The sequence below is a fragment of the Macrosteles quadrilineatus genome, unplaced genomic scaffold (assembly GCF_028750875.1).
Source record: "Macrosteles quadrilineatus isolate MER2022 unplaced genomic scaffold, UCM_ALF_1.0 Scaffold_5__1_contigs__length_97177068, whole genome shotgun sequence".
Taxonomy (NCBI): domain Eukaryota; kingdom Metazoa; phylum Arthropoda; class Insecta; order Hemiptera; family Cicadellidae; genus Macrosteles; species Macrosteles quadrilineatus.
The window spans coordinates 47,906,521-47,934,066 of record NW_026542598.1 but is presented as its reverse complement, the minus strand read 5'-3'; the positions used below and the strand labels follow the sequence as shown (position 1 = coordinate 47,934,066).

General features: G+C 34.8%; 1 protein-coding gene across 1 annotated transcript; it reads right to left on the bottom strand.

The window, feature by feature from the left end:
• Positions 1–726: 726 nt before the first annotated feature.
• On the bottom strand, positions 727–26,504 carry LOC128995581 (uncharacterized). The gene is made up of 3 exons (XM_054420598.1): positions 26,448–26,504; positions 19,105–19,222; positions 727–2,708 (listed from the first exon to the last, which is right to left on the bottom strand). The coding sequence occupies exons 1-3, from the start codon at positions 26,502–26,504 to the stop codon at positions 727–729; spliced, it is 2,157 nt and encodes a 718-aa protein (XP_054276573.1).
• Positions 26,505–27,546: the final 1,042 nt, after the last annotated feature.

The following is a 27,546-nucleotide window of genomic DNA, read 5'->3' as shown; positions in this document are numbered from 1 at the left end:
CCAAATGAATAGCCTTTGTGGTAAAGCAAACAAAGACTGCAATGTAGCCCTTAATTAATGAAAACTTTCGAAGGCGGTTTGACCGTAAATATATCGGTCCGCAATAATCAACTCCTGTAATCTCAAAAGGCTGTGATGGATTCGTTCGATGTGCAGGTAAGTTTCCCATTTCAGGTTGTGTGCATTTCGGCTTTGTTTTAAAACATGGTATGCACTTATGGATGATTTTCCTTATAATGTTCTTGGCATTTAGTGGCCAATATTGTTGTCTTATGATGTATAGAAGTGTTTGAGGACCCACATGGAGATTGCGAATATGTTCATTTTCAATTATTAAATGAGTGAAATAGGATTTAGCAGGCAATACAATTTGGTGTTTTTGACTTTGATCTAACTTTGCGTTGGCTAGTCGACCGCCTACTCGAATGATTCCTTCATCATCCTTAAATGGATGAAGTGTTATTAGTTTGCTTTTCTTGTGAATTTGTTTTGATTTTGACAATGATTGTAGTTCTTGAGGAAAGAAACGTTTCTGTTCATGTTTTATCCAATGCTTAAGACTGTGGTTTAATTCATCGTGTGTTAGAGGTCCTGCAATCTTTGAATCTTGAGTTTTACAATTTTTTATAAATCTCAAACAATATGCGGTGACACGAATCAGTTTCTGTAACTTGGAAAACTTCTTCAGTATATAGTCATTATCTGTTTGTTTTTCATTTGATCGAACTATTGCAGCAGAAACTGTGGACTTTCTTCTTTCTGGAATGTCAGTTGAATGGAAGTAATTGGCCAGTTGCAAGGTTCTAACGATAACCAATATGGCCCTGAATTCCACAAATCAGATCTTATGATTTCGTCGACTGTTAAACCTCTGGATACGAGATCTGCGGGGTTGTCTTGACTTGGCACATGTCTCCAATCTTTATAATCACTTAGATCCTGGATCTTTGCAATACGATTTGCAATGAATGTTTTCCAGCATGCTGCTTCTGCATTTAACCAGGATAAAACAATTGTAGAGTCCGTCCAGTATGTAACCCTTTCAATATGTTTGTTGATAAGAGCGGTTTTGACATTTGACATTAACTCAGTTAGGAGTAGAGCTCCCCATAATTCCAATCTTGGAAGTGACTGTGTTTTCAGTGGTGTTACACGAGATTTTGAACAGAGAAGAGTAGTTTTAGCAGTTCCATCGCTTAGTTCGTGTCTCAAGTAAATTGCTGCTCCATATGCCTTTTCAGAAGCATCTGAAAAACCATGAAGTTCAAAAGTTCCCTCTGTTTGGATCATTCTTACACATCTTGATACATTAAAATTGCTGAGCAAAGTTAAATCCTGTTTGAATTGTAGCAATCTCTTGTGTAATTGTTCTGGGAGTACATCGTCCCATTTCATATTTTGTTTCCACAGGTCTTGCATGAGTATTTTAGCATTTATTATAATTGGAGAAATGATTCCTAAAGGATCAAACAGTTTTGCTATGTCTGAGAGCACAGTTCGCTTTGTTACACTTGTAGAAGCTGCCTTATTGTCTGTTGATAACATGTACTTGTACTTTATTTTGTCAGATTCTGCATCCCAAAAAATGCCTAAGGTCTTGATTGTGCTATCATTAGAGTTGGGAAGTTTATGTGCTTTTCTTTCCACAATATCATCTGGAAGCTCTGCTAAAAGTGCGTTACTGTTGCTGTTAAACTTTCGCAAATTGAAGCCACCACACTTTAACATACCGACCAGTTGATCTCTTAATACCCTTGCTTCATTAATGTCGTCTGTTCCTGTCAATACATCATCCACATAAAAGTCTTTCATCACTACATTGGAAGCTTGTGGATATTGTGATCTTTCATCTTGAGCCAATTGTTGAATAGTTTTGATTGCTAAGTAAGGAGCACATGCTGTTCCATACGTAACTGTATTGAGCCTGTAAATGAGGACAGGTTTTGAGTTGTCTTCTCTCCAAAGGATTCTTAGCATGTCTCGTTGACTTGGATGGATCCAGATTTGTCGATACATCTTCTCTATGTCTGCTGTCAGAACGTAAGTGTGAATCCTGAATCTCAATAGGATAGAAAATAAATCATCTTGAAGAGTCGGACCAACCATAAGCGAGTCATTCAGAGATATCCCTGTTGTAGTTTTTGCTGAAGCATCGAAAACTACTCTTAATTTAGTTGTTGAACTGGCTTCCTTAATAACTGGATGGTGGGATAAATAATACACTGGTTTGTCAGTTTCATTTGCAGTAACCTTTTCCATGTGTCCAAGTTCCTCATATTCATGCATGAAGGATTTGTATTGTTTTTGCAGTTCACTGTTATTTTTTAATCGTCTTTCAACTTGATAAAATCGTTTGATTGCTAATTCTTTGGAATCTCCTAAGGAACTTGGATCTTGCTTCAGAGGCATTTTGACAGTGTAGCGCCCATCATCGCCTCTTTGAACTGAATTGTCATACATTTCTTCACATAGTTTATTTTCTGATGTCATTGTCGCCTTTTTTATAGGTTCTTCTTCAATTTTCCAGAATGCTTGAATATTCTTATCAAGGCTTTCCAGTGTAGTTAGATGACAAGACGTTTCAGTTGATGACTTTTGATGGTGTACTTTGCCTCCAACTATCCAGCCGAGCTTTGTGTTCTGAAGTACTGGTGAATTTTGATTCTTTATCCTTCCATCTTCCAAAAGATCAAAGAAAAACTCTTGTCCTAACAAAATATCAACTTTAGATGGTTTGCAGAATGTGGGATCTGCCAAAGTGATAATTCCAGGGATATCCCATTGACTTGTATTAACAGTGTGTGTTGGAAGTAACCCTGTTATTTTAGGAAGAACCAAAAATGTTGCAGTTGCTTTGTAATTAGAATTTCTTGACTGAAATGTTGCTTGTACCTTGTTTGTAGTTTTAGTTGTTCCTTCGTTAATACCTGTTACTAATACATTTGAATTTTCTTTCTTTAGTTTTAACCTTTGGCAGAGATTTTCTGTCATGAAGTTAGATTGGCTGCCATTGTCTAAGAATGCCCTGCACGTGTATTTAATTCCACTCGGACTTATAACATCCACCAATGCTGTAGATAATAAAACCTCTCCACCTTGGAAATTAGTACTTAGACTTGTTGTAGTAGTACTGGTATTTAATGCGTCATCACTACTTCCCTGCTTGTTGTTAAATGTAGCAGTTTTCTTTGGTTGTAATGATTTAAGCCTTGGGTCTGATGTGTTGTAATGAAGTGCAGTGTTGTGTTTCTTATTACAATGCTTACATCCTCTAGAATTGCAATGTTCTACGCGATGGCCCGGTTTTAAGCAATTAAAACAGAGTTTTGCTGCTGTCAATTTGCTTAATCGTTCTTCATGAGAAGCCTTAATAAGTTCGCTGCATTGATACACAGGATGGTTTCCATCGCATATGAGGCAGATGGATTCTTTGACAGAAACATATGTTTTCGTGTTTGATTTATGAGGATGAGCCAAGTGTTGTCTTGGATGGGCAGGTTTGTTATGGAGTTGAAATGACGTTGAGTTAGTGTGAACAATGCTGTGGTTGACGTTTTCTAACATTTGACATCTTTTTTGTAAAAAGTCTGTAAGTTCCTTTAAAGTAGGAAGTTCATTTGGTAGGGTTGAAAGTTCCCACTCCTTATGTGTGGATGTGTCAAGCTTTGTAGTAATGAGATGGACAATGAATGGATCATTTTCATTAATCTTTATCTGTAACCCTTCTAAAGCCCTGATGTGAGTTAGAGTGCTATTTAGTAGGTGCCTTAAGCTTGTTGGGTTGTCCCTTTGTACGAGAGAAAGCTCAAAGAGTGATCTTACATGTTGCTGTACGATAAGCCTAATGTTTTGGAACTGATCTTTAAGTAAGCTTAAAGCTACGTTGTAGTTAGAAGCTAATAGCTCTAAGTTCTTTATTACATTAGCTGCATCACCAGTGAGTGCAGCTTTTAGGTAATGCAACTTTTGGACATCATTTAAACTTTCATTTTTGTCAATTAATGCTGAAAAGGAATCAAAGAAGGGCATCCATTCATCAAACTTCCCAGAAAAGCTTGGTAGATTTATGGTTGGTAGTCGAACTGAAATGGACGAGTCTGAGGACTGTGTACTGTTATTTGAATTAGAATTGTGATTAACAACTACGTCATTTTGTGGTGGTGGACACGTGTGTTGTTCAATAAAGTTAGCTATTTCTGCACAAAGCACATAATATTGCTGTTCAAACTCATCCCTTTCAGCTTCATGATTCAATTCTGAATCTGAATCAATATCTTCAATCTTAGATTGCACATTTTCAAATCTACCCAACTTCCTTCTACCTTTTGTAGCCTAAGTTGTAATTCTTTTACATGCTGACTTCCTAAACATTTATCAAAAAAGTTTTTACATCTTGTAAGTTTAGCCTTAATATTACTTCTAGCTTTCACTAATTGTTGTAACTGATCTTGCTTTGGCATGGCTTGTTAATGTTCAATAAAACTTGAATAAATGTACAACTGAATAAATATTGCAAAGTTTGTAAGTAATTTAAATTTACCTTAAGGTCGTGGTCTTATCGCGGGGTGAAGGACCAAAATGTACAATGTCGAGTGTCCAACATTGTTTGTATTAAAAACTGCATGAAATCATATAAAAAATGAAACTTTATTTAACTTATGACTTGCTTGTAAAACTTTAAAAAATACAATACCTACTGTTTTTGTTTGTGTTTTTACAAATATAAATTCAATCATATGTTAATTTACAAACAGTCTGTTAGGAGATTGAACATTAAGTTTTGTGTAGGCTATCACATTTTACACGAATGGGGGAGCGAGTTAGTCAAGTAGTAGAGCGTGGGACTTCGTTTCCTCAGGTCCTGGGTTCAAATCCGCCAAATCACCAATGGATTTTATCGAAGTCGTTAAGCCGCAACCTATAGTTATACCCTGAAGTAATGTGAAAAACGTTTCCGGGCGTCCGGCAAAAACAAATTTTACACCTACTCCTACAGATACTCATAGATCAACGAGAATGTTATGTTGCTCAAAAAGTGAGCGTAATTCTATATATATCTCAAAAGTTTACTACTTAGACTAATAAACACATATTCCCGTCTAGGCAGTTATACAGTCTAATTGAATAATGGTTGTGATGTCACAGATCACAGTGAATTAAAATATGTCTTTGGCGATGTGTGGCCCAATTGTTCTCTTTTGTACTTTTGGATTCATTCAGAACATTGGTGGTTTGAGCCAGACCGCCTATATGTATACTGTATATTATTACAACAATCAACATTGTTGTGCATGTACAGCAACGGCAGTTCAGTGGTTTCGAATACCAAGACACAGACCAGTATATGGTGACGGTGATTTGGAATCGTAATAATAGCCTAAATAAGGAATGTGCTCCTGCAATCATTGAAGTATTCTTTTAAAAGTAATACAAAAGAAATGTTTCAAAGAATATTTTGCGCTATACATTTGGATTAGATCATTGAATATAATATGCGAATATAAAACAATAGTAGTACAATCCCGTAAATATAGTGCCGTTACGACAGTTACGTACACTACTCTACCTTTGACTGTTTTTTAATTACTAACAATCACTACTCATAACTTCTAAGAGAGATTATGTTTTCGTTTATAACCTCTTATTGCCACTGTCAGTGATGTGACTCATTGTACCAAACACTAATTGCTCCGATCATTAACAAATTAATTGGTATTAACAGCTGATTATTTGAGTTTCGAAGCATTACAATGTTACTTCTTTTCTCTCAATCCTTAAGTCTCATTGGTCCGTTACCCGTGTTGTTAAGTAAACAATGCTGTTAAGTGAATCTCTTCAATTCTAAGAACTGGACTGAAACGGCTTGTTTAAAAAACGGTCGTAGGTAAAGCTATTTTTTATATTTGACGTAATAAATAAACAAACCTTACTGCCTTAACACTCTACAATAACGACATTCTGAAATCGTGCAATTATGTGGCTAATATTATCGTACATCCAATACTCGGAGAATTTCTCTCATTGACCACACGACACAATCCATCATAGGCTGGTATGTAGGGTTTAATTTTTAATTCCTCACTTTCATCGGCATTAAATATAAACGCTGTAAGTTAAGTATAATGACTGATAACGATGTGAGGTGAATAACGTAAAAGAACAATTAGCAAATAGTTTATGACGGGGATGAAAAATGAAGTATTACTTGATATTTCAATCTAGTAATGGTTTTTTCGAAAAACTTAATGCTATATTTATTATGTTTTTGCTCACATACGCCTACCTAGCAGCGTATACATGTTTTTAAGTATTTTAATGGGACGGCTTTATTTTATAGTTCATGTACATACAGTTTAGAATGTACTGAAAAGGTAACAAAACATATCCAATGTATGGTTGGGTAACTTAGTGGTTGTATAAATTATAAATTAAACTGGCGTCGGTGGTTGGATTACTTAAGTATAACCATAGACAAAAATAATTAAATATAGGCCTAGACCTTCAGCTGTGCTACCGTTACCATAGGTTCTGGCGCACATCGCTGGGAGGGCATGTAGTTACGGCGTACGCGCTACGCGCGCTACCATTGACTAGTCAAAGACGCTACGTAACTACTCGGTGCTCCCAGTGGTGTGCGCTAGAACCTATGGTAACGGTAGCACAGCTGACGGTATATATTTAATTCTTGTTGTCTATGTTATAACGTTTTTGGATGGTATAATACTGGATCGAGCTATCATGGATAATTTAAGCCTTTTGATGTAAAAATTCGGACGATAGACCCAGTTGATATCTTAGTCAGTAAGAGCAGTTTACTCATATAGAATACAATTAATTTGAAATGATGAGTTCAACTTTTGCAAACATTAATCCAATCCAAACCTTCCTTCAAATTTCAAGACTTTGGATTTTTATGTTCAACATGGATTCTCCAACATTGGCTCTACCAGCATATAACAGACTATTGTAAACTATCGTGCAAATACACTCATTATAAACACTAGACAAAATTGGAATCTAAAACCTGTAACCTGTAACTGGGAACATTTGCATGCTTGTCTTATAGGGGCACAGCGGGGATAATGAGGTATTGACAGTTGTGTTGTTGTGGTTAACATGGTTAATTACATGGCAAGTGACACGCCCGCATCGGGTACAACTTTTAGAGTTTTTGTCGAGAAAACGGCTTCTGAGATATAGGGGCGTCAAGGAAGGTGCTGTAGTGGAAAATATGTTGTGAACGTAAAATAGGCTAAAACGTGGTATAGAAGTGTTGGCTAACGGTCAAGTCAGGGGTGGTGTTTAGTTAAATGTTTATAATTAATATTTTTTTTTTTATGTTCCAGTATTTAAAATCAAACGTAAGTAGACTCATTCTTGCATTCCCACACCAGTCCATGGTATTATCACATCTTCCAGATATTTTAATGAATCTTAATCGTAACTAAGAAACGAAGATGACCTACCGATCAATATTTGACCTATTTTAAGAATACGGTAATAAATGGATGTACAGTATCACCCTTTAAACCCCAGTACTTCTTTCCTCGTGCATGCTTCTCCATTTGTTAAAACCGACTCTTCTAAAAGGAATATACTTTTAAAATAAACTCATGAAAACATAGTACAAAAAAAGACTTCAATTTTATTCAGAAACTAGCTCGCCAGACAGACGTTGTCCTGTCCTAATGTGGTTTTATGTCAAATGCTCGTTCATTTTCAAGATGAGCTCGTTCGCATGGCTCAATCACGTCCTGGTTGAAGTTCGTTCGCTACGCTCACTCACCTTTAGGTTGGAGCTCGTTCGCTGCGCTCACTTGCTTTCAGGTTAGCTCGTTCGCTACGCTAACTCGCCTCAAGGTTGAAGTTCGTTCGCTACGCTCACTCACCTTTTGGTTGCAAATTAGCTGTTGTCATAAAGTTAAAAAAAATATAGTTCTGCACCCTGTTGCTAAACCTATTAACTTTTTAATGCTATTGAACATCACAGAATCAAATTGTTTAGTTGAACCAGCTGTTAAGATTCTACCATTTAAATATGAATACTCATAAGGTTAACATGGGAAACTCCAGAGCCACTGGGGCGGAGCCCTTTTGACGGATCTGCACCAAACTTCACACAAACAACCCTTGAATAATGCTTAATAATGCCTGAAAGTTTCATTACAATCTGTCGAGCGGTTTCGGAGTCCATAAAGGACAAACAAACAAACAAACATACATACATACAAACAAACGTACATTGGATTTTATATATATAGATAACTATTCAAGACCAACTCTAACAATCAAAACCAAAAGAAAAACACGATTCCAAAATGTAAACAAATAAAACATCTGATGAATTAAATAATCATCTAGAGGCAGTCATTTTCAACACAATTATTTTCCAACAAAGTATACTTTCCAGATAAAGGGTAACTATAACTATAGACAGCCTTATAGCCAAGGTGTGATTACAATTTATATATATTTTCATATTTAGACTTTTTTGTGATTGATTGATTTATTTTGAGCCCAAGTCTTCGTAATACTGTACCATAGTAAAACTAAAAATCAATAAACCACCATTTTAATTCCATATTAATAATTTTGTGACTGTATAATATCAAATAATGAATCATGTAGGGGTCTATAAAAAATATACACATTTTTTTTATAATTGGTGTTTTTGTAATTAACGAAACTGAAACCCTGGTCTTGAGGCCAGAAGCCAGCTAAAACTACAAAACCAGTATTTATAGCCATTTTCATCACATTTCATTGGTAAATAATCACGAAAGCATTAAAACCCCTCATCAAATTTGTCGAAATACACGTCAAATTCCTGTATTCTGAAGCGCCGAACGGCAAACGCCAAGCGCCATACATCATCACCCACTCAGCACTTGAAACAATGGGCTTGTCGAACGTTTATCGCACAAATACAAGCTGTTAATTCTGCTCAAATTGGGAGCGATAGTTTATTCTCTGAGTGCAGACCGTTGCCAACTCTCCGGCCATAGATCACTCCCTAAACCCACCAGGTAATCTGTGTTATTTGCGTGAGTTCTGTTGGTAAGCGTGATTTACATCCAGAGCGTGCTCAGTGTTACAGGTGCAAGTACTTACTTAGGTTTTTAAGTTTTATATTTTATTTTATTTTTTGATGTTATATAATTAAGTGTGAGAAGTTTAAGTGGATTCGTTGTAATTCCATGTTTCCTGGTTGCCTATTTACTTTGATTATAATATTCAATCGATACAGTAACATCTGATTTGGTACCAAATGTCTAAATTTGTTACAAATAAGAACATTTTCTTGTTTACTAACTCCCTTGTTTTCTAACCCCCTTGCTTTCTAATACCTTCGGCCAAATACCCATATCTATAATATAACTAATCTATTATCTATTATATTATTAAAGTGATACAATCAAATTTTATGTAAATGGTTAAGGCCATTTACCAAATAAAAATATAAGCATATGGCACATAAAAAGGAAGCTTAGAGTTTGTAGATTTGCCGAAAAGTATTGATATATGGATGAATTTCCTAAGGGCTCTGCCCCACAGGCTGATTTCCAAAGGGCTACGCCTGGCATGCTTCTAAAGTTTATATGATTTAATTTAGTTTAGTTAATGAAACAGCTGATCAGTACAATGAACTGGTGTTTGTTTATTTACTCGAAAAAGACGTTTGTGGCGCTTCATGTAGATTGAGGAGGGTTATGTTTGGTTTTGAAGAAAGGTTGTATACGTTTTGTAAAGTATTGCTCAAAGTTTCATTTTGTAATCTATATAGTAATCTTCATGTAAAGAGGCTTGACTAAAATTGAAGAATTATGGTAAAAAAACATGTCATTCATGAAACATAAATATGAAGCAATCGATGTTATTGCTACACTAAGGTATGTTGTCATATTCTTTTGGATCCATTAACATTAAAAGTAGGGGTTTGAAAGTAAGTAGGTTTACACTTTTATTAAATCAGTTTATATTTTCATACTAAATCATAGAGTTGTTGTATTTTGAAACACACATCAGCACCACTTTAATAGTTCTCTGGGTCACATTTTCTTCCCGTTGCAACGCACGGGTATAGCAGCTTGTTATATTATTAAAGTGATACAATCGAATTTTATGTAAACGGTTAACGTCATTTACCAAATACAAATATAGGCATATGGCACATCAAAATGAAGCTTAGAGTGTGTAGATTTGCCGAAAAGTATTGATATGGACGAATTTCCTAAGGGCTCTGCCCCGCAGGCTGATTTCCAAAGGGCTACGCCTGGCATGCTTTCAATGTTTAAATGATTTCATTTAATTTAGTTAATGAAACAGCTGGTCAGTACAATGAACTGGTGTTTGTTTATTTACTCGAAAAAGATGTTTGTGTTGTGAGCTATGTAGTAGATTGAGGAGGGTTATGTTTGGTTTTAAAGTGAGGTTGTAAACGTTTTGTAAAGTATTGCTCAAAGTTTCACGTTTTAATTTAAGAGTAAGCTACATGTCAAGAGGCTTGACTAAAATTGAAGAATTATGGTAAAACATGTTATTCATGAAGCATCAATATGAAGCAATTGATGCTATTGCTACACTAAGGTATGTGGTCATATTCTTAGGGATCTATTCTATTAACATCAAAAATAGGGGGTTGAAAGTAAGTAGGTTTACGCTTTTAAATCAGTTTATATTTTCAAACTAAATTATAGAGTTGCTGTATTTTAAAACACACATCAGCACCACTTTAATGGCTCTCTAGGTCACATTTTCTTCTCGTTGCAAAGCACGGGTATAGCAACTTGTATGTTTTTATTTAGAGTATTTTGTTTTAAAGGATGAAATATACATTACAGCATATAAAGCATATGAGTTATTTAATGAATAAAATAAGGTTTATTTTGATGATAGTATTGTGTTGAATAAGCTACTACTGCAGTTGGCGTCCTTAGAGGCGTCCAAAAAATTGAGCGGAGTTATCAGAGCATAGTATGTTTCTTCAAGGTAGCTGATGTTAATTTTGAATATTTAAAAAAAGTGTCCCTTAAAAATAGTTTGTATATAAGAACAATTTTTGGTAATATTAGAGTTTTAGAAATGAATTTTATGTGGCATTATGTAAGCCTATAAGTGGAAATAAAAGTATAACATTTTTAGTGCAATATTTAACATTCTTGTCCAAATTAGTTGTGTACGTTGTTCTTTATACAGTATAAGTTCGCTTACAGACATTTCTACACTCTATTTGGAAATTTTCAATGGAAGTCCAATATAGAAAGACAATCTTATCAACTGTAAAACCGTTAATTCTGTCACTAATAATACAAATTAACGTTAAATATAATACCTCGTCATAATGAAATAAATTTTAAGTGCGATGTAAGCATTGACTTTATATCCACACATAATAGTCTATGGAACAACTAACTATAGAATAGTTAATTTTTCAGTTACCACAGATGGACAAACCATTTCCCTTACCAGGTTGTCCAGGCTTTGCCAAAAATTAGATAAATATTTTAATTTTGGAGCTATAATTTGTGTGCTTTAACTTTTATAACAACATATTTTTTTGAATTGTACAAAAAATTGTTTAAAATGTTTAACAGAACAAGCTTGGTGTATTTAATTCACCAACATTATCCTCTGAAAATGGAATGTATTGAATAATTTTATTCCCATGGAAATTTAAAAAAATAATGTCTAGATTTTATAATATTTAGGGTTTTATTTTGGAAAATATTTAGTGTCAAATTACAGGATGGAGAAAGAGGAGTTTTCAGTTATGATACAAATTATTCATACAAGTTAAGCAAGCCCTCGTTTAGGCAATATACTAACTTCTTCAATGCAAACTGAATGGCAAAGAATAAATTAAATCTAAAAAGCTTACAACCTGTGATTTTAGATTATTTTGGCAAGTTCAAGTGTTTTTTGTCCTGAAACAGGTTATTCATGTCCGGCAGCAGATCACATAACGGCAATAGAGTGACTATTAGTGGTGATTTGGTCGTTGGGTCATTTGCGTCATTGGAACGTGTAAACAGCAGTGTACACTTGTACCCGTGTTCACATTATGTCAATAGCATACTTCAACTGGGCTGCCATTACAAATACATACGACCACCGCACTACATCCAGTCGGTGTGCAATTAGTCTACGTTTAAATTGAAACTGTGGTTGCAAAATATAAGAAGTCTATTGTACTTCGTATGGTCTACTTTATTGACGTTTGAGAAAACCAAAGACCATAGTTTATTATATGTGTGAAATGAGTATAACTTTGATTTCTTGATAAAGGTGATGAAGGATGTGTTACGATTTTGCTGGTTCATATATATATAAACATACTCGTAATATACGAAACAGTTTTAAATTTAACCATCGATAGCCTTTAAATGGAGGTATCTCGTATGGTGGTGGTCCTCTTGTATTTTTTACTTAGATTTTTCTTATAGGATATTGCTTGTCATATGGGTACCGGTATCGTAACCAAAAATTAGAACACAAATCGGACAATCCACGCTAAATATAAAAACAACATTTAGTTTACATTAGCTGCATTAGCATACGCGAACATCAAACCCCAACACGAAACACACAAAGAAACAAGCTTTAGTTTTGTGGTGTTCAAAGGCAATGGTTTATTTTTGGTAATTTTCTAAGACATTGGCACTTTAAATGTTTTGCGTAAGGGAACGTTCAAACCCTAGCCTTGTTACTATATAGTGCAGGTTTTTCGTTACATAACATCATCAATTAATTAATGGTTCAATGACAAATGGCACATTGGTCCAGTAACGATCTCGCGTGGAATCGAACCAGAGACCATGATAAAAGAAAAATACTACGGTTAGTCTAATCTATGTATTTTACTCTAGTTCAAGTACACAATACTTGAAACGCTTACACAATTCATAAACCAAGAGGTTTTTAGGTAATACCTTATAGTTACTTTTTACGAATTAATTTCCACCTAAGAAATCCTTCACCAAGTTGTTTAATTTTCTAATTCTCGCCACTAAATCAGAGTGTGGTTTAAATAAAGCCAGTGAATGAGTGTCGGCAGACAGCCAAGACAATCAAAGCCAGGACTAACACATGTCTGCGCGGTTGACCCCGACCTGCGTTCCTATGAACCGATCTAACGACAGATTCTGTCCAAGCGTCGTCCGCGATTACCGCGACGGAATGTGACGATCGCCGCAACATCACCAGGATATTTGGATGCTCGAGTTTGTCAGATTTGCGTGAGTTTAAGTATTTTTGGGAAGTTATATGGAATAGAAAAATAATATTAGTCGAAATCGAGTTTTAAGAGGGTTGGAGTTAAAAGGACATAGTTTGGGCGATGGTAATCAGGGTTTCATACCCTGATGACCATCAGGGATTTTACCCTGATTTAAAGTACAAATTTCCCTAATAGTTATAGTAATGTGTGTTTATAGTTTTTCGGTAACTCAACATTACTGCAAAACAATACTAAAACTAGCTTACTTCAATGTTTTGCAATTTATTGATCGGTGTTGCTGAATTTCATTTTTTTATATCTGAGTTGGTAGTGGATTTTGACGTTTTTAGGTCAATTTAATGCTTACTAATGGTCGTCTCTGCAATATAGCTAGGCTTTCATACAACAATAGTCAATAGTCAACAGTCAACAGTCATAAATATTTTGGCTATATTGTTTCAATGCACTATTGGCATTGTGTACAACAATAGTACAGTATTTTATGAAATAAGATCCGTTAAAATATTTTGTCACATGCCAGTGATCACCACATCACACCAAACGTGTGTTCGGCGAAGATTAAAACCATCCTGGTACAAAAATATACATTATGCAGTGTCGACATCGCAAGTCAAACAATACGAAACAAAGACATAAAGTTAAACAAAGCGTAACAGTTTTGGCAAAGTTTGAGGCTCGGCATACAGAAGTAAACAAAGAAGCATATGATTGTCAGGCGGAACGAGGGGGAGCAGAATATAAACTAGTTTGCAAACAAAGTGTAAAGATACACGGTCTCGGGCGAAAGAAGGAATTGAAAGTGTTGTAGAAGCGGCGTGGATGCAATATGTCGTCAGGGGAAATTGTGAATGTTACTTGCCGAGTGTCAAACAGTCCCGTTGGGGAAGGGTAGGGGTGGGGGGTGCTTACTCCAACTTTTAATAATACGCCACAGCCGCGTCAGTTTCAAATGAAAATTCTGTCAAGAAGCGCAAGGGGATGTTTCGCATTGTGGGACACGCGCAACACGGGTACGCCGCCGGCTCCATTGTTTAACCCTTCTAATTATTCCAATTTTGGATTTTTCCTCGGAAGCCGCCGCCGCCCCCCATTGTGTGTGTAATGGTGGATCAATGCGTCTTTTGTAACAAAGACACCTTGTTTGCGACTCAAGTTCGCCCGCGGGGACGCTGTTAACACGCGGGGATCAAAACATCCCACGATAGCGGATTGGAAATATGTTTTATCTGCGAAAATAAGTAAATGTTTAAGTTTATTTTATGTTTTCAGACACCAAAAACACCATTCGGTAAAATTTATATATATTCATACCTAGACCTGGGACTGATTTAATTGTTAATTTTGTTGTTCTGCATTTGTGTGAGTGTATCCTTTAGTACGACAATTCCAGCAAAATCATCCGATTTTGAATAAATTCTGTAGAAACGTGTAAACCTTTGTCTATTCTCACGATTTGTGAACCAGCATGATCGGACTATAGAAACAGAGCCTTATTTAATAAAGTAAAAAGATTTTCCCCCACTTTTGACCTTTAAAACATAACATTTTGTAAATGCTTTCGCAATCATTTTTAAGAGCTTAAACCAAAAAATGTTCATATTGTAGGGAAATAAAAAAAAGAATAAATCAAACATGTTAAAAAGAAATATTTAGTGGAAATCCGTTCAGGCAAATTGAAATTCGCTTAGTCTGCAGGTATGCTGCGATGTGAGTACTGTTTTATTTGGGATTTTATTTTTATTTTTCTTTCTAGTGAATGTCCCATATAGGGAATAAGCTAATACCGGAGGTCTCGTGGTAAGACCTAGGCCCGCGGTCGATTTACTTTTTCGATTTGACAAATTATCCGATTTTGATGAAATTTGGTACAAAAGTGTAAACCTATTGTTTATTAGAACGAGTGAACCAGCATAATCGGACTATGGGAACGGGGGTTTATTGGGGGTTTATTGGGGGTTTTATGGTGAAAAAATTGATTTTTCCTATGTTGACCCTAAAAACACAAAATTTCATAATTTCTTTTCAAACCATTTTCTAGAGCTTAAAAAATAAATAATTTTGTTTATCAAAGCGTTTTTGTATGCCTAATGGTTACGGAATTATTTGAAACTATTGTAAATTTAAAAATGCCATGTTATTCTTATGGATAATAAATAAACTGTCGTACTTGCGGCTTGTTTATCTATATATTTTAATCAAATTTGTGAACTTTGTTTACTCCATACTAATCTTTCAACATTTTAATAAAAAAACACACACACACACCTGAATACCTTCCCTGTAGCAGTAAACCTAAGTACCCACTCAATTTTTAAGGAACATCTTAGTAGAAATCCAGCCAGGTAGATGGAAATTCGCTAAGTCTGCAGGATTGCTGTTGTATGATTTTTTTTTATTTCCAGTATATTGTACCAATGGGTGTTTTACGATTTGAATCATCTCGGGCAACAATCTCTACTATTGTACTAGCCGCATGGAAAATACATGCGATATGTATACACTAAAATAAAGTTGACCTAACAATGTATACACAATACACTGCTGTCGACAGCAATCAAACTTTCATCGCAGCTGTCAAATCTGTAAACCGTTCGTCTGAAGTCATAAACTCGTGCGTTTTATCGTTTAACAATTTTATCTGCTTTATTTTGTCAGGGAAAGGGAGGAGTCGTAAAACTACACGTGTGATAACTACGTTGTCGACGTTGTTATAGGGTGGATTATTAAAGTACGTTTAATTGTGTGCAGTTGCATTGAATAGAGCCTGTAATAGGCGCGACAGCTGTTGAAGCTTTTATGCGCGACATTTGTTACTTTATGCTTTTAATTATACTACTTTCCTAACAATCTGAATCCCTTATGCCAGCTGGTGTGGTTACTACAAGATTGCAGACGCGTTTTACTACGAGTCTGTGTTGTACAATTGAAACATTGCCTTTTACGTTTACGGTGTGATGTTTGGTGTTTCGAACGATATAAAACCTGGGACGTATATGAAGATTCAGCAATTTATACATCCACATTTGTTACATATTTTTAAATATCTATATTATACTTGCTGTGTTTAACTTTTGACACTATTATACGGTGAAAGTCACGAAAACCTTTCCGTTTTTCATTATTTAAGATACTTAAAGCATTTATATGTTTTAATCGTGCTTAAATTGGAAGAATTTACCGCTCGTTAACTCGTTATACATTGAGTAATTATTTATCTGTTCATAACTATGTATTAATACAGTTGTGAAAAATAAATTGTGGCTGATGATTAAGTAATTACTGTGATAAGTGAAGGCGTGGTAAAGTGGCGTAAAATGTCCTTGATTAAATAAAAATCATAAAGTTGCTATGGTTGTTGCACGATGACTACTTAACCTAGTAGTTTAAACTCCACTCAAATCTATAGGTTCACTTACCTTAAAGGCCAAGTGGATAGGAAATGACTTGACTACTAACCCTTATAACGTTCGTAACCTTGAAACGTTCGTTTCAATCAAGCACGATGGAAAAAAACCTAAAACAAACATAGCATCAAATTATCTCAAGTAATAAAAACCCCTTTGTAAAAGTAAAATTAGTTTTTTCCCTTCAATGAAGTTATTTAAACAATACTTACTAATACAACATTTAAAAGAATATACTTGTAACACATTTGGAATATTATTTTTAAAGTATATTATTAGACTGTAAGCCCTAAACTAAGATTTAGAAATATTTTAATATTTGTTCAACTAGGTATTTGGGGTTTGATTTTTTTCAACTATTTAAAAAACCAAATGACACATTAGAGATTTGTAATTCATCACTAATAAATAGATTAAAACATCAGAATGTGCGCACCACAGGCATTGACAATTATTTGAATGAGCGCCATTTGGCGCTCAAACAAGAATATACTTGTAACACATTTGGAATATTATTTTTAAAGTATAGTATTAGACTGTAAGCCCTAAACTAAGATTTAGATATATTTTAATATTTGTTCAACTAGGTATTTGGGGTTTGATTTTTTCAACTGTTTAAAAAACCAAATGACACATTAGAGATTTGTAATTCATCACTAATAAATAGATTAAAACATCAGAATGTGCGCACCACAGGCATTGACAATTATTTGAATGAGCGCCATTTGGCCAATTTTATACTCTTGTGGAATGTCTTACTCAGTCCCATCAATTGCTGGCTTGATAAAGAATCTGCTGACCAACTAAATCACATCAGAAATATAGTCTAATTTTGGATTGCCATTACCATATCGATGAACAGTAATAATTAAATATACTCTCCGATACATCTATCATGGTTACATTGTGGCAGTTGTACTTAAGGTCTGTTTGGTGAATTTCCGAACATTGTTCAACAGAACTACAACTTACACTTAGAACTTACTCCATTGACTATAACACCGAATATACTTCCCATGCAATGTAAAGATTTGAAATAAAAATACGTGAGATGGTTCTGAACTTCTTCTATTTTCTTGTCTTAAAATGTGTACATTACATGGGAGGTCTATTCTTTGTATAGTCAATAGTAAGACAGTACACGTACCTTTCAATCAGCACTGCAATATTGCAAACTATAGTATAGTTTTGACTCATCATCTATTATGGTCCAAAAACTAAAAGAAACAGAATACTTCAGATTATCATTCAACAAACTCTTCAAACAGCCTCCATACATACAGGAGTGTGACGGCTGGGAGGGAGCATGTTAAGCTAAAAGTACACATTACTATTCGATTTACAGTACAATTGTCACTGCTGCAGATGACAGAATCTTGTATTGATTATTAAATACAAAAACAGTGGGTAAAAAACACACAACTGCAAACGTTTTGTATAATCTAAACATCAATCAATTGTAGAACCAAACTACAATAGTTAACCACAGCAACTTCCATGCTTATACCAACACAGAAATAATCTTATTTGCACCTTCTTCAATAACTAAACGTTACCATAAAAAACAACCCTTGTATTATTTTAAAAACGAAAACCTCACGATAAACTACAAAACTAGCCAACCAAACTTACAGTCCTGTTTATACAGAATAAAATCAATATTTGTATAATTTTTACTAACTTCTATCCACAATTAGTTGCAAAACAAAATTCTTCTAATGATATGAACGCCCTTGGTAAATTTCAAGCAAACTACACACCTATAAAAAATGTACACCCATGCTTATGCAAGTAAAACTGATATTTGACTTTTTAATAGATCATTTTGTTTCTTAAACATGGAGCATATAATAGGTCAAAAACTATTGCAGCAATTTTTGACCAAAGTAAAAACCCGCTGTCCAAAGTTACACCCATTCTTATATCAGAGTAAAAGATATTTTTTATCCTTTTCGCTTAATGTACTCCCAGAACCAATAATAAATCAAAATCAACTAAACTTCCCTAGTAAATGTATAGCAAACAACATAACTGCTCAATTTAGTTTTTGCACCCTTAAACATATCAAATTGATATGAATGTTTTATTATTTTTACGTACCCTATCTCAAATTATCACAAGAAAATAAATGTTTTAAGTTTTCAAAAACATTACGTATTAATTTTCGAGCAAACTTCAAAATGTAAGTTTTACTTAACCAACCTGCACCTTGAAAAAAAAATTACAAAATAATCATTTCAAAACTTAAAAAGCCATCAATTTTCGAAAATTACTACAAAACTGCCCAACAAAATTTACAACAATTTTTATTCCGACTGAAATAGGTATAATAGAGGTGTATAGTCAATGGTATAGTTTTTGTTCTGTTTTATAACTTCTCCCTGATATATTATAATATCAATCAACAACCTGAACTCCTACAACCGATCTTGTAGCATACGACACAACCACATGTACACCCACGTCTACAGCATGCCGTGGTTGTGGCGCCGCGCCGGTTGCCCGGTTGCATGGTTGCTTTACATGGTTGCATGTCCAGCGACATGGCGGCCAGTCTTCGCCCCGCCTCCTTGGGCGGAGTCTACTAACGAGGTTACTTCATCATCTAACATTTCCTTAGGTCCATGCTAACAGTGGCGGCCGTGTCGGAATGCTGACCGAACTTGGTATAATTGTTTTTGTAATGATTTAACCCGTACACGCTGCAAGGTGCCGTAAAAAGACAACCGCTTCCAGATTAACCTCGGGCCCCCGGTGTAATAACCCTTTTATGTTTCCCGAGTCTGGTTTGGTCGATTGGTCCTAGACTTGTCGGTTTTCGTTGATTTGTTTGTGGGTTTTGAGAGATTTACTTGTACTTCTATGAGTAGGCCTATTAGTAAGTGTCCGTTGTCTTTGGTTCAGTCTTTAAGATTTATATTCATTATTTTGGTTTTGGTAATTCCAAAAAAGTTGACTTAAAAAATAGTTTTCCAGCCTAATACCGAACAGCACGTTTAATACGGTGTGTGTAGACAAAAAAGAATACAGAATAATTACTCTTTAACGTAAACTCGTTGAATTTATTTTCGAACTGCATTTTTCATGTGGATTATACCTAAATGCCATACTGGAATAATTGTACATACTCATGCAATGTATTCATTATTACAATGTTTAATACAAGTAATTGCAGATGCATTTATAATGCCGAGTACAAATTAAATTACGCATTTAAGAGACTTTACGCAGGTAACCCATCTCCTTATTCCAATATTCTATTAACCTAATAGAAATTACAGTTGCAATGTTAACATACGGCACCTAATTTCACATCAATATTTACGTCATAAACGAAATATAAGATTGAATTTCTGAGATTAGATTGGGTTAGAATAATACGACACTAACGCACAATAGTGTGAGTTTGTAGGGGGAAATGATTAAAGGATGGGTATTGAGATTATTGATTCGATACCCAATAAACTGAACAACTGTGATCATATTCAAACTGTCGAAAGTCAGGATCGAACCACATGATCTGATTAGTTAGCGAGCACTATATCCTCTAGTTATATAAAGAAGACTAGCTTTGTGTTCTACGGACAGGATCTTTTAGTCTGTTGAAACCATGAAACCTTCTTATAATCAGATTAAGAGTTGATTTGCATATGTAGTGTGCATTTTTCCAGACATGCAAACTTCGTATACAACACTGTTTCAGGGAATTGTTCCCGGTCATCAAAACTCAAGTTGAATTTGATACACAAACAGAATCTTCGGTTAACGACCTGAATGATGACTAGAAAATTAATTTAATTTACAGTTACAGTACAAATTATTGCACTTACGTTTTATTGAATCCGTTATGTGAGACACGACGTTATTAATCTCACTTGGTTTTGGGTTTTCTTACAAAACTTGATCGGAAATGGTTGCAGTATTTGTAAACAACATTTAATGTAAACATATCCAGTGACAGCTAAACAAATAATATTTATTCAAACAGCTGTTCGTTATTTCATAGATGTCGTATTCACCAAACAGATGATTAGTATTTTATAACTGACGTATGAGGTAAACATTGGAAGAAAACTTGACAAAATCACACAAAATTGGGGATTGAACGTCCGTTATTTTATTTAAAAAGTAGTGAGACCACATGTTAATGGCTAAATACACTCTCGCAAATCCAGTGAATACAAAAAGGCTATTTGAATCCCGATCGATACTTTCTTTTTTCAGGAGAAAGTCACGTAAAATGCCTTCTGGGCCGTGACGGACAGACAGGAATTGAGATAGACTTGTTTCGGCTTCTTTAATGTATACAACGTAAAAATAACTAAACAATATATAATTCTGAGCAATGTACAGACAAAACTCTAATTTTATCTATATAGACAATTTCAATATATAACCAATAATTTCTAGTGTTTGTGAACTACATGATTGCTAGAGTACGGTACGAGATTCGGCTTGTTCGACGCCGCGCCGTCGGCATATCACACCAGACCGGCATACTAATGTCTCATAGCTACAATATGCACATACTGCGCCCTACAAGCCCTTATTCCGCTCTTCTCCTCGCATACTAATCTCGCTGTGACGTATGAGCTGTTTACAGCACGACCACGGTTATTGCTGCCCTCAGCTATGTTTATTACGTGATAATTTCACTGAGGGTTGCCGGCGAATTGATGAAGGGAGAAAAGTGACACTAGAATTCTCTGGTGGTGCAAAAGTTGAAGTAACGGAAAAGGGTATTGACAGAATCTATATTATTAAAAGAATTTGTTGGATATTTGTGTGTAGCAAATTGACCCCTAAATATATATTTTTATAGGCATACTAGCTGGCCCGACAGACGTCGTCCGGTCCTAATGTGGTTTTCTGTTAATGCTCGTTCATTTTCAAGATGAGCTCGTTCGCATGGCTCAATCATATCCTGGTTGAAGTTCGTTCGCTACGCTCACTCACCTTTAGGTTGGAGCTCGATCGCTACGCTAACTCGCCTCCAGGTTGTAGTTCGTTCGCTACGCTCACTCACCTTATGGTTGCAAATTAGCTGTTGTCATAAATTTAAAAAAAATTAAAATAGTGCTGCAACCTGTTGGTAAACCTATTAACTTTTTAATTCTATTGAACATCACAGAAGCAAATTGTTTAGTTGACCCAGCTGTTAAGATTCTTTAATTCCATTTAAATATAAGTACTCATAAGGTTAACATGGGAAACTCCAGAGCCACTGGGGCGGAGCCCTTTTGACGGATCTGCACCAAACTTCACACAAACCATCCTTGAATAATGCTTAATAATGCCTGAAAGTTTCATTACAATCTGTCGAGCGGTTTCGGAGTCCATAAAGGGCAAACAAACATACATACAAACAAACATACATTGGATTATATATATATATATATATATAGATTGGGTATCAATTTACAGCTGTTATTTAGATGTGCCTTTTGTGGGTTTCAATGATATCCCGTGAAAGTCTTTCGTCCTATAGGCTTTCATAGTTTGTGCTGAATTCTGTTGTCAACCATCTGAACATTTTCATGTTTACATTTGTTTACATCAAAAAAATTGCCATGATGCAATTTTGTTTGCATCCATAAGAAAATGAGGTTATCTGTAGTTGGTGATGTTTCAATGAATTGAAGTAAAATGTTGTAATTTTATCTATATAAAATGTTAAGTAGAAAATTACTTACGTTAGACTAGCTGTTACCCAAGGGCTTCACCCCATTTTACTTCATAAGTATAATAAAACTCTTGATTAATGATTGGTCAAGTCAAGTTAAACTGAAATAAACAAAACAGAATACAGTAATACAAACAAATAATCACACCTGATTTCAACAAGGTTCAATTTAAAGAATAACAAACATATTAAAGTAAATGAAAAAATCAATAGTTATATTGAATTCAAGTTTTTATTAAGATAAATGTAAAACTGGACTGTTTACAAAAACAAATATTAATTATAATAAAATCAACGTATGTTAAGTATTTAGTTAGAAATAACTACTGACATTAATATAATGGAAAAGACCAGAAGGAAGAGTAGACACTAAACACTTCCCCCTAGAATGAGTCCCTCACTTGTTTAGATCAGTTTTCATCAAATATTGAAAGAGTTCCGGTAGTTTGAGCATTGATTGGTAGTTGTTTCAACTAAAGCGCTTTTAGAAAATCGTCACTCACCTTATTCTGAGCCAGTGACCTCATTCTACTCAGAAGCTGCGAGGGTTTTTGGTCCCCAAGTTCCATACCTGACAGAAGGGTTTGTATTTTCTTTGTGTCACATTCATCATACAAGGAAATTAATTTAGTTTTTATATCTATGTATTTGTTCTCTGCTGGTGGATCCGTGACAATCTCAGAGACTCGAGATAATCAGCGTCAACAGAACTTACCACCGTGTCGAACTTGGCTTGATCTGAGACAAATCGTCATCTTCGAAATCGAGCTTCAATTTGAACGAACCAAATTTTTGGGTTAGGTTTACAGAATTGAGAAACTTTTATAGACAAGTTGGCTATTTCTTGGGTAACCAAATCTTCATTAATGTTCATGTTGTCTTATAAGGGGTCACCAATAAAGTAAATGATATTAATAGTTGTATTGAATTCAAGTGTTTACTGAGATCAATGTAAAACTGAACTGTTTAACAATAATAAAATCAACATATGTAAAATATTAAGTTAGAAATAACTGACATTTAATGTGATGGTAAAGACCATAAGGAAGAGTAGGCATTACAATATAAGTACAGCTGAGGAATTTTTAACATTAGGTATACATATATGGAAAGTTCTCTTTAGAAAGGAATTACGACCTTAACGGACAATTTATGAAATAATGGATAGTTTTGAGCAAGATTTCTCATCATGACGAACATTTTAAGTATATGGATAATGGGGGTGTGACTTGTAGTTTTCTCAAAAGTTCATGGGTACTTTGGAATATTATGGATTCTATGTTGTGATAGCATTTTGTATTTTCATAGTACCTATGTTTTAAGGAATTCAATTAAAATATTGTAACTTAATGTTATTTGTTTTAAATGTTAATTTTTTTTTTAAATAAAGGTATTTTTATTTATTTATTACTATTCATGTTAAGAAGAAAATGACTTAAGTTAGGTTTTGTGTTGTCATAGTACCTATGTTACATTAGTTTGTAATTTTTCTAAGATGCCTCAAAGAGATCGGGTACGCAATGAAAATAATAGGGATATGATGAGAAATAATCGTTTTCAACCTTACTATACATCAAATACCGTATATCACGGATTTTAAAGTCACAAAGTGACGCAGGTTGAATCTTAATTAAAAATACAAATTTCGATAACTAAAAAAATATAATCTTAAAAGAACACCGCTTCATTTTAGTGTCAGATAATGTGGTGTAAACTATATACGGATCTTTTGTAAACTACGCAACTAGAACGACTAATAAAATGTGTGTAATACTGTATATTACCTATGTAGTTCTGTGCTACCGGCTTTCTTCGTGATGTGATTTTAATAGAGGAATTATTACAATATGATGGTTGTGAAACGGTATTATGATGAATCCACGATATCTGCAAGTGCAGATGAGACCAGTAGTAGTATAAAGACGTTATTGTTGCAAGGCTATCTAAACTGTGGCTTATACAGTGGTCCAGTCTCACTCAGGTCAGGGGTCACAGCTATCTTGGTCAGCTGACACCGTATACCAACCGAGATAAAATACCGTACTAACAATCAATGGATAGTGTAAAATGTGAAACTTGATACTCATCATCTACATGTATTGTTCGAACATATTCTCCAAAATTATGTACCACAATTTACATTGTATGTTAGGTATAATTAGTGCTTGGTTAAAAGGTAGAGAATAGAATATAATGTGTATTTTCACAACTTGGTTGAAAAGTTGGTTACAATTTTAATACAAATGTACTAATTAAATACTGATTATATACGCTTTATTGAGAACAAAAATAATGGAACCAGCTCTTCTAGTAAAATATTAGAAATGTTTAAAATATGTGTAATTTTATAGGATATGTAGCATACGCTTGAAGTACAGACACATCATCTAATCTATATACTTAATACAGTATAAGATTTTTCTGTTACATCCCTTTTCCAGCAAACTTAACCGATTTTTACGATTGAGGTTTAATTTTAAAACTAATGGTACAGCGCACCTGCGAATGATAATTTCTATTAGAGCTTCGCCTTCCTATAGTTTATTTTATTTCTGGAGTTCATTTTCAAAGATCCAGTGATGCTGATCAACTTTCTTCATAACGGTTTAAATGTGAATTGAATATAACAGCTGTTCCTTCAGTTAAATGTTTAACCACAGTCAGACTGTAAACAAAATACAAAATAGTTTGTGAACATAGAGACTATTTTGTGACTACTGTGATATGATTGAGGTAAGTAATCCACTCTTTATCCTGTAGATAAAAAAATAATTTGTATAGTAAATCATTAGGTATATTAACCTTATAACTGTTCCAAACAAACATAATCTTGAAAAGATAAATGAGTACTGCACTGGATGTATTTTGCATCTGAAAGAAGTTTTGGGCCCTAAAACTGTGCAATCTGCACACGGGACCCCTCGTATTTGTTTTATTCAAGGGATTATTGTAGTAATTTTTAATAAGGATAGGAGGATAGGTTAAACCAGGTTGAACATATTTCCATTCAGGATTTTGAGTTTTATTCCGTCTTCAGAAGATCTTGTTATGTTTATGAAATTGTCTACCTGAGAATGGGTTCAGATTCCAGACCATGAAACTTATAATACAGTATCCCGTGTATGAAACACAGATCATGTGCAGCAGTAGCAGTGCGGTGTTTTGTACAAAACATACTGTGAGAACTAATGTTAAAATTAGGCTGATAAAATAGAATATTATTGCACTCAAGTCCCAAAGCACAGAATGACCACAATGACTATTAGAAATACGTTAACACAATCATATAGAATCGCCGTTGCAGCAAAGAAGCCAAGCACAAATCCCAAAGTTAAACGAAGTGTTGCAACAAGACTATAAATCTAGCAGACGCGGAACAAACGGAACAAACAGATCGGGGTTGTTCCGGTCGCGTTGTTCTTCCCTTGTCGGGCTTACGGTGGCGTCTTTAATGAAGAATTTGCATGTTAACGAATGCAACACGACGCCATGATGTATCTGCAATTTGTACCCCCTCCACCCTACAGGACCGACTAATAAATTGCCTAATTTCCACGGATTTCTGTGTTCTTAACAAGACTTTTAGTTTAATCCACCCTGTGTAGGATATCTTAATTGCGGTTGTAAATCTACTACAAGGCCGACTTAAGTTGTTCCCCGGGAATTATGGGTGTTCCGGGCCTTTTCTGTGTTCACCTTCGTCACGGTGATACATAGTGTGTGCATCAACGATAAAAATTGCTTTTAACACATTACGTCATAAAAGTTTAGGCTACAGAAAAATCGTGATACAAGACAGGTTGTGAAACTGTTGATTCGTGGAGGGAAATGTAATTTTCGTTCATAAATATATTTGCAGAAAAAAATTTACCATAGAAATTCATATAGATGTGTGTTCTTCTTACATATTAAAACGTGGGCAAGTTTTGACGGGTTAATATGACTTAGTAGGCTATACTTAATATAATGCAGAAAGTTCTTTTTATTCTATAGTCTTGATAAATTTTTTTATAGTATATTTTGTGTTCAAAGTATGTATTTTGTTTCCTGTACATAATGTGGAAATAAACATACTTTTTCATTCATTCAAGTGTCTAGGTTGCTAAGTGGTTATAGTGCTCACCTTCAGGTCTGAAGGTCCCTGGTTCGATTCTATATCGTTACCAGACCCAGATACCATTGTTTTGGCTACTATGCTAGCAAATATTGAACAAAAGGTCGATGTTCGATGTTAACAAGACCAGGTTTTCGTGTCGTAACACTTCGGCCCAAGTAACACTTCGGCCCAGTAACATTTCGGCCCGAAACCCTCAGATGTGGCCTACGGTCCAACTCTCTACCTGCCCACTAGTTAACACTTCGTCCCAACAAAATATTTGACAGGTTAGGTTAGGTTAGGTTAGGTTAGGTAAGATTACACCGATTCTCCGTCATGTGAGGTCAGAGGATGCAAGCGGTGACGGTTGGGCGACATTCCACCAGAGGGTGGTTGCAAAGTATACAGGTCATGTACCTCTTACTACCTGAACTGCGTTCCTCAACCCTTGTCAATTTTTCGTCGGGCCGAAATGTTACTCCATTAGCTTATTTAATCATCTGTAAAAGCGAGTGGGACGAAGTGATACTGTTTTTCTAAGAAATTTGAGTTTGGCCGAAATGTTACTGGGCCGAAGTGTTACTACATCCCAGGTTTTGGACCAATCCTCTCCAAAAACGTTAAGAAATGTCAATGCGTATACAAATAAATAAAGTCATAGAAGTCATTATAGAGTCAAGGATAGTCTTAGAACCCGCTGTTCTGAATCAAAAACTGTTTTAAACGAATACATGTAGGAACGAAATATATGCGTAGGACAGGCTCACAGGAAGTTATTATATGAGTACATCGATGCTCACAGCTAGTATTTATCAATAACATGACAGTAACTAGGTATCGTCAAGTTTACGATTATTTCGAATTGATAAAGATAATTATAAATCGGCGTACAATTTTGCAGGTGTTTAAAAGTACAATATGTTCTGATTGGTAATTTGAATGAGCGAGAAAACATAACTTGAACACAGAATATACAAATATTTTTTTTTGCAGATTGCAGCAAAAAATATTAAATACTCAGTATGTTAATTTACAGTTATTGAAAACTACCTTTTCACCTAGTCACCAAATCAATATGAAATTTGGCCCTGAAGTATTCATAGGAGCCGAAAAGTTGTCCGGTTTT